We start from the raw sequence: 9,062 nt of genomic DNA on the forward strand, positions 1-9,062 counted from the left end.
TCAAAAAATTGAACAGGAAAAAAATATATTTCACGCATAAGGCAAGAAAAAATAAAGGAAAATTTTAAATTACTAACCTTAGGGCTACAGTGGACATATTAGTTTATTAAATAGTATTAAATGAAAATGGTATAAATACCATTAAAAGGTAAAAGTAATCAATTGGATCAAGAATTAAAATCAACTATATGTATTTTACATGAGATACAATAATACCAAGTGCTCACACTCATTAGTAGGAACTCCAGGCTCCAGGGACATTCTGCAGGTGACACTTCCCCTCCAAGGACAGATGCTATGACAAACTCGTTGAGCTTTGTCTGAGATGTCAGGAATCACCCTTCATAATTCCGAGGCCCTCACACACATAGAGGAACTTAGTAAAATTGTAAAATTATTTATCTCAGGTTTCAAAAACCAAAAGCCAGTAATAAATGAGAAAACAGTTACTGTATATATGAATATCAAAGCCATGGAATCAAGCATAAAACTAACCTCTGGGTTTTCTGATAACCATGGCAAAAGACAAATTTAATGGATTGCAAAATTTCTAATAAAATAAATAGCAATGCATCTGTTTTTCAGGAAAAGTCGACTTTAATTCTAATTTATTGAAAGCTTATTAATGGGCCTTATTGTAAGAGACATTTAGCAGTACAATGGATAATATCTTCATTTCAATGAGACTCACGAAAAAAGAAAATATTTTTATATGGCTATTCCTTAGGTCATTGATTAAGAAGGTGGGAAGCCAGAGAAAGATAATACAAGTAGGTGGTTTTGGCTAAAGGTGGCTTTGATATAAACTTAGGTATGAAAGAATCAGAACTATTTCCATGATATGTATCTCATTTTGTTGGACACGCATGCATAAGAACGAGTACATACATAACACATGTCCTAGTCTCACGCTCACAGTGCTCTCAGGATAAAGACAAAAATCCTCAATCCAGATGCTAAGGACCTGTCCGTCCAGGCCCTGCCTACTTCTTGGTTCCTCTCTGCAGATCCATTGGCCTTTCCGTACCTCGGACTTGTCATTTGACCCAGTCTGCCATGTGCTACTCCCTTTACCTGCAATGTTCAATCTTTACGTGGAAAGTCAGTCCAATTAATGAAAATCGGATGCATGGCTTTTTCAGAAAAAAAAAAATATTTTCAATCTTTTGATGTGTGGAGTCAAGCAATTAGAATGACTCAGTGGTTCCACCACCTGCCTTGCATGCACAAAGTCTGAAGTTTGATCCCTGGTACCAAAAAAAAAAAAAAAAAAAAAAAAAAAAAAAAAAAAGAAGTTAAGCCCTGTTTTGCCTAAAATACATTTAGAAGAACATGCATCAAAGATAAGGGGACCTAAGTAAGATCTCAGTGGCTTAAATAAATCAATTAGAGTTGTTAAAATGTGCGAAAGGTACCTGATTAAGTAGCTCCCTGTGATCTTATTCATTCATTTCATTTTTATTTAGAAACACATTTTTCATAAGGTAATGATAGGCTTTAGTCTGGCCTCTGGCCTCTATCTAAATTACTACATTTTTTTAAGTACTAGCAATCAAACCCGTGACCTTGCCTGTGCTAAGCAGTAGTCTACACTGAGCTATAGCTCCAGTCCCACGGGCTTTCAATTAGCAGTTTTCTACGCAGTATAATGGAGAAATAAAGACCAGTAATGGATGTTCTCTATAAAGACCTGGAGGCCCTTGGATAGGTCCTTCTCTTTAGTTAATGAACAGTAATATTAACATTATTAAAGAATATTTTTAAATTAAAAGATCATAAAGCTGGAGGAATCTGGAGACATCGTGCAGTACCAGATGTCACTTAACCCTTCTCAGACAGTTGAGGACAAAACCTTTATTGAAGATCTTCTGATAAGGGGTATCTTGGAGGGGTCTCATTGCCCTGCTTTCCCACCTTTGCTTCCAGAAGATATGAGTCCCCCCCAAGTCCACTCATACGCATCCTTGTTGATGTTATTATATAACATTAGTATATAGGGTATTAACCTTCGAAATATAAAAATCGGAAGAGGCTGGGCATGGTGGCACAAGCCTGTAATCCCAGCACTCACGACGCTGAGGCAGGAGGATCAGGGCAAGTTCCAGGCCAGCCTGGGCTACATAGTGGGACCCTGTCTCAAAAAAAAAAAAAAAAAAAAAAAAAAAAAAAGTTACAGGAGGATAAGGTGGGAACACCCGAAAGAATGGATAAATCATCCCAAAGTCATGGTTCTACCATGACAAATTTATCTTTTTTCTTGCTATGCATACAATATGAAGAGGCTTCATGCATTCCCCAAAGCCCTTTTTCTTTTTAGTTTATTGGTATATTTTAGGTATAAAGTACAGTTACATTCATTATTGGGATCTTGTACCCTTACATGACAGGTCTTGGTTCTCATTTTTTCCCCTTGTACCTGCCCTCCCTTCACCCACTCCTCCCCTCCCCATTTACAAACACTTTATTTCAATTTTTTCATTTTCTCATATTTTTTTCTTTTCCCTTATTCCCTTTCCCCCACACTTCCCACTTTCCCTACACCTTTATCCCTTTTCTTCCTATCTCACACTGTCAATTATCTCATTAGGATCTTATATACTATTATATTTTTTCACACCAGAGAAACTGGTATTTACACATGTGACTTATTCATTTCACTTAGGAGTGTGTCCTCAATATGTATCCATAGGTCTTTTTTTTAAGCACTTCTTGTTCTGCTCTTACTTTAAATGCTGTTGTTTTCCAAGATTTTATTTTGAGCTAACTTCTATTTTAACCCAATACACTCTTTAGCTGATCTCAGCTATTTCCTATGTCTCTTTCTCCTACTGCAGAAATTTCCTGAGCTCCACATGTGCATGAGGAAGGGCTCTGTGGACATCCTTCTATATGTAATGGCCCTTTAAAAGGTGTGTCTCTGGGCCTGGAATTTAGCTCAGTGGTGCTACCACCTTACAAATGCAAGGTCCTGAGTTGGATTCCCAGTACCAAAACAAACAAACAAACAAACAGCTATATCTCTAAATCAACTTTCACCTTAAAAGCCCCCTGCCCTCCTTCTAGTCCTAAACTCTATCAGCAAGTACCACCAGCACCACCCAAACTGGAATCCTAAAAACCATCTTATTATTTCTTTCCTTTATCCTTTTATAGACAGGAAATGACCATGTCCTGCTACTATTCTACTTTCCTAAGTATTAGCCATCACTGTTATTTCTTTCCCATCCTGACTGTCCCTGACTCGGTTAAATCTTCAACACCCACTACCTTCTGACTTTGCACTATTTTTCAAGAATCTCAAATTCCTTGTAGTAGTTACCAGTATGTAGTTTCCCTGTACCTCTGGATGTTTGTACTGTACCCCTCCCTCCTGGAGTGCCCTCCAGGTGGCTTGTACACTTAGCAGATAACATACTCTTCTACCTGCCTCAGCTCCGATTCTGAGACCATGAAGCCTTGACTCTCACTCCAGGTCAGATTCAACCCCCATCTCATGCAGACCTCCTGAGAGGGTTTTCATGTGTGATAGCTGCGTGAGGGGATGACATTTCTGTGTTTGCATTTCCCATGCGTACCAATGAATAAGCAAGCAAATGTCAGTGAGTGCAGAAGTGGAAGCTTCTCAAAAGCAAAATGTTGAATAAGAAGAACCCTCTAGTGATAAAAACAACAACTTGCGTGTCATAAAATACTCAGAATGTTCTGAGCCGGCTGTGTTTGGAATCCCATATTTAACTCCGAAATGATTTACGTTTGAAAAATTCCAAGGGTCCCGATGCCCTGTCTGTCAGAAGCCAGCTTCGGCACCTAGATTCTCACAGTAGAGCTGCCGTTTGGGATTTGGGCAGCCTCTCCAGAGAAGCCTGCTCACATCCCAGCAAGGGTAACATGGACCCATTTCTTCCCAGATTGTTTCAAACCAGGTGGGTGTCCGTGAACAGGGAAGACTGGCCAAGCCTGCAAAGGAGCCATCTTCCTTTCTGTTCTCTGTGTTGAAAGCACTGTTTCACCTGCCTTGTAGTTTATTTCCTTAGCAAAAGGAGGCTCCTTTAAGTCCCAGATGCTGCTTTTCACCATGAACCACTATCATTTAGTCTCTTATGTGACCAAAGAGTCCTCATTGATGCTTGTGATGGAAAGAAACTCACTCACTTCTTTAGTATTGTTTCCGGTTGCACCTGCTGGCCAGCCACTGTGGGGAAGGAGAAAGAGCCATCATGGTGCTCTGTGAAGAACAGTTGGATGGGAAAGTGTTCAGAGATACAGTTAGGGGCCAGATTTACCAAGTGGTTCCCCAAAATGTGCGTAGTCGCTTTGGTCCTGGCAACATAATTCCAAACCCAAAGCTGGCCTACATGTGTGTGTTTTCCCTCTAATGTGTGTCTTGGTGGTGATGATTTGGAGTAGGGCATTTCCGTCTCCCAACTACTTGCCATCCTCTTTATCTCTGCAGATGCCTCACCACGTATCCTTTATTCAGTTCTTGTAGTTGTGGTTTGGATCTGAGACCCATCCCAACAGCCTTCTATTTGTGTGGAGTGATTAACAAATATTGCTTACCTTTTATTGGAGTCAGATTTTGCTCTTTTAGCAATACATTGTGAACTTAAACTTGGTATCTTGTACCATCTTGTTTTCTACAGGTGAACAAAATCAAAACCCCTAAGCAAATAGATGAGTTGATTGAAATCGAGAGTGACACGGGAACTTGGTACCAGAGGTGTTTTGTTCGGGTCCGTACCGAACTGTATGGAGTAAGTGCTGGGTCCTGCAGGACCTGTGTGTCAGCTTCACTTTGGGGTAGTCAGAAGGGGGACTGAATGTGACGTCCCATGAGCTCTCACTGCCCTGCCCAGGACACCTGGCTCGCAGGGTGGGACCAGGCAGTTGGCCCCTTCTGGATGGCCAGCCAGTCCCTGCGGCTCATCTTTGGGAAGCAAAGTGTCAGGCCAGGAATTGGGGGCAATGACAGGCTACCCTAAAGTCCATGGGCTCCCCAGAAGCTGAAAAGCGACAATTCCAGTATTTGGTTCCCTATAGCCTTAAGCTTTAACATTTTAAATTCAAATGAATTCAGCCCAACAAAAAACTCAGCTTTTTTATAATTTGGTGGAAGAGATGAGGTTGACTGACTGTGTGAGAAAACTAACTCTCTGATATTTCACAGATTTGGTTGACTTTTAAGAGATGTTTCAACTACCCTGTCAGGGAAAATACAATAAAGCTTACGATCGTTTGGTTCACCCTGTCGTTTGGGTAAGTGATATTTAAATTCTTGAGGCAGTGAACTCATTAAATGTCACCTCATAATTCCCAATCACGTGGCTTCCTTTTCTTGTATTGCGCGGTGCTGTTCACCTGCTGGGAGAGAGTGTTTTGTTTTGTTTTGTTGTGATTTGTTGACAGGTATGGTTTTTCTAAACCAGTGATGCTATTTATATTGTAAAAAATGGGCTGGCAGCTGGGCATGGTGTCTCACACCTGTAATCCCCAGGAGGCTGAGGCAGAAGGATTGCCATGAGTTCAAGGCCTCTGTAGGCTTCTTAGCGAGTTCAAGGCCAGGTTGAACTACATGGTGAGACCCTGTCTCACAAAATTTTTAAAAACATGGGCTGGCAAAGCAAATGGTGTTGGACAGTCACTAAGGCCCCGGATGGTGTCCACTGCTCCTCCTCAGCTCTCCCAGTGGCAGCAACCTCTCCACTGTCCTTCAACAACCGGGCTCTCCTTGGCTCTGTCCCTGCCTGGAGCACTCACCCCTTCTGGCCTTTCCTCGGTGCTACCATCACCTTTCTTTCTTTTTTAATCATAGCCCCTCTTACATTCCCTGTTCCCTTCTCAGCTTTATGATTTTCCATGGCCTTTTTTCACCTTCTGCAGAGCAAAAGACTTTGCTATTCTAATAAAGAATGGAGCTCTGCCTTCTGCCTCTGGAAGCTACATGACGACAGGGGGTGTAACTACCTGTTCATTGATAGGGCACACAGTAGTAGTGATTGTTTCAAGAAGTGATTGTTTCCAAATGAATGAAATGCCTCTAAGAAAAGAGGAGGCAGGGAGACAATTTCAGGCTTTTATCTTCCAATGGTTGACATCTCCACTTTAGAATGTGCGTGCAACTGTACTGTTGCCTACAATACCAATGAGATGATGCTCTACCCTGTTAGGTCCTAGGGCCTCTTAACATTTATCCTGCAAGCTCCCCTCTTACATTAAAACAGTCAAGTGATGAGACTGCCACTGTTTCTGGTGCTGCTGAGGCATAACCTAGGGGAGGAAGATGCTGGGAGTCCATGTCCTGTGTGTTCAATCTGCTGTGTGACTGGTTAGCCTTGCAACTCAAGTCCTCATTTTTCAGTTATATGAGAGTTGGTTTAGAATATATAAAGTAATTCTCACCCAACTTCTAGAAATTCCATTAACCTTGAAAGGAAGGGAGGCCTGAAAACTAACACACAACAGGTGTCTGCTGTGGACTCAGCACTGGGTTAGATACAGAGAGGAGGACAGAGAGGGAAGACCTTTCTCTAGGAGTGAAAGCTTACATGATAATCATTATTTGGTATTTATTTTGTCAGCCTATTCAGTTTTGGCAGATTTGAAGTTTGTCACTTCCTTCCTGCTGTCTCCCTGTGCCTAACACCGTGGATGTTCAGCAAGTGCTGAATAAATGAAATAGTAGCTGTCACTGCCACTGGGCCATTTGAAAGGATTTGCTCTTTGTGTGCGACTAGAGAACAACTCACAGGTGTTGTTGCCTCTCTGAGTTATTTCTTACTCAGAAACCCTGCCATAATTAATTCATGTTCTTCAAAGAGAAGGATTTGAATTCTGTGGGATCCTGAAACACGGTGTTTGAGGAATCCTGATGATGATAATAAAATGATTCATGCTGTCCTGTGAGCACCCTCAGTCTTCGAGATACCCTGCACCCCATTTAATCTGAGCAATAGCTAGGGAAGGTGGCACTGTGCCACTATTCCAGTGTTAGAAGTGGGTGACACAGCTTCACTAACTGGCCCAAGTTCACAGAGCTGACGAGTGGCAAGGACAGGACTCAACACAGTCTTTCCTCAAACCACTTCTTTCCTTGTGCATCAGAGGTCACTGGGCACACACCAGAGCAGGGATTCCCAAAGCGTGTACTTCTACTCCCAGGTCTTCAGTTCATCAGCTCTGGATGAGGCCAAGTTCGTGAGCCCTGAGATCCCCCTGTGGAAACTACCATACTGCATTAGAGTGGCAGTGTCCAGTAGAAATATAATGTGAACCCACATACCATTTTAAGTTTTCTAGTAGCCACACACCAAGAATCAAAGTAAAAGCAAACAGGAGAAATGAAAGGATGAATTTATTTCTATAACTCCTGAAGGCTGGGAAGTCCAAGATCAAGGTGCTGAGAGGTTTAGTGTCTGTAGAGGCCTGGCTTTGCTTCCAGAATCGCACCTTCCTGCTGAGTCCCCTGTGGGTATCAATTCTGTGTCTCAATACATTGGAGAGACAGAGGGGCAGGAGGGAAGGAAGAGGCTCCTCCGCACAGCTATTATATTATATCTAGATCTAGATCTAGATAGATCTAGATATATATATTATATTATTATTTTTGTATATTTTATATTTATATACAGATATAGATTAGATATAGATATAGATATAGAATTTTTTGTGCCAGAGATCAAACTAGGGTCCTTGCAGTTGCAAGGCAGGTGGTAGAACCACTGAGCTAAATCATCGACCCACACAGCTATTACATTAACTGACAAGGACTCTGTCCACATGACTTAATTACAGCCTAAAGACTCCACTTCTTAATATGATCACTTTGGGGTGTAAAACCAATTTTAGGGAGACACATTCAGACCCCCATGCGTGGGTATAGAATGGGATTCTTGCTGCAATCTATGCTCAAAGGAAGGGTTCAAAGGTTGCATAGTTGGGGTTTTCCAGATAACCAAGCCATCTCTCTAGCTTGATTTTTGCAGAGTAATCTTGTAGAAGATGGGATGCCTCCAGCTGCTGTGATAATTCATTCCAATGTTAGAGGGAGAAGTCAGAGCTGGAACCATTGTCCCTAAAGAGGTCAACATTGTCTCTTTACCCTGATGTCCCAGCATCTTTATAAATGCATGTTTCTATGTCTTTGCAGGTACTATGGACTATCAGTGTGGTTTCCTGATGTCATTAAACATCTGCAGTCTGATGAATATGCACTGCTAACTAGAAATGTGCAAAAAGATAAATATGCAAATTTCAGTATTAACTTTACAATGGAAAATCAGATTCATACTGGAATGGAGTACGACAATGGCAGGTCTAAAAACTTTGAAATAATTAATTTGCTATTCACAAAATCTGATTTCTTATTAGTATTCACTGTACTAGAACCTGTGGGGTTTGTTTGTCTTTTAGTTTTTACACTTCTTTATTTTCGGGCTAAATTTGAATACTTCCTGGGCTCTAAAGATGTCATGTATCAGTCATTTCACTTAAAACTACTTCCAAAACTGAGTTAAGTAGCAAAATTACTTGGTGTGAACAGAACATTTAGAGACCCTGTAGAGCAATGAAACTAAGAAAGAGAAGAGAAAACTAAGATGGGTGACAGAGTTATTTACCTCAAGGAATAAACCTGAAATGTAATCTGATGTGCCTTCCACTCTTGAGAAAGGTGCTGCTTTTCAGAATTCTTCCTTTCTCTACAATGCTGGGCCAATAATTGGAGCTCAGTTGTATGAGGATGAGTTTCCATTAGAGACTGGAAATGACTCCTCAGGTTAAAAAGGCACCTATGTTAACAAGGGAAGCTGCCAGAGTGTGGCTCAGGGAGGCGGTCCGGGTTCAATGCCGCAGAAAGGGCAAGGAATGGACAAGGTCATTATGTGCATCTATGGGCTGAGAAAATAAGTGCTAGTGTGGGTTTGGGATACCTTACATTGTTATGAAATAGCCCGAATTTCAAAAATGATAAAACCCGGGCCTGGGATTTAGTTCAGTGGTGCCACCAACTGTCTTGCAAGTACAGGGACCTGAGTTTGATCCCCAACACCAAAAAAAAAAAAAAA

The 9,062-nt window shown here is 41.3% G+C and overlaps 1 protein-coding gene across 4 annotated transcripts in view; it reads left to right on the forward strand.

Moving 5' to 3' along the window:
* The window catches only part of Sv2c (synaptic vesicle glycoprotein 2C), a 206,865-nt gene that overhangs the window by 173,687 nt on the left and 24,116 nt on the right, over positions 1-9,062 (forward strand). For all 4 annotated transcript variants that reach the window (XM_010619116.3, XM_033761491.1, XM_033761488.1 and 1 more), the window contains 3 exons: positions 4,644-4,754; positions 5,168-5,256; positions 8,147-8,311. In XM_010619116.3, the coding sequence (XP_010617418.1) occupies positions 4,644-4,754; positions 5,168-5,256; positions 8,147-8,311 (365 nt within the window). The remainder of the gene's footprint in view (positions 1-4,643; positions 4,755-5,167; positions 5,257-8,146; positions 8,312-9,062) is intronic.

Source organism: Fukomys damarensis, unplaced genomic scaffold, assembly GCF_012274545.1.
Source record: "Fukomys damarensis isolate Sample0158 unplaced genomic scaffold, DMR_v1.0_HiC HiC_scaffold_1, whole genome shotgun sequence".
NCBI lineage: Eukaryota > Metazoa > Chordata > Mammalia > Rodentia > Bathyergidae > Fukomys > Fukomys damarensis.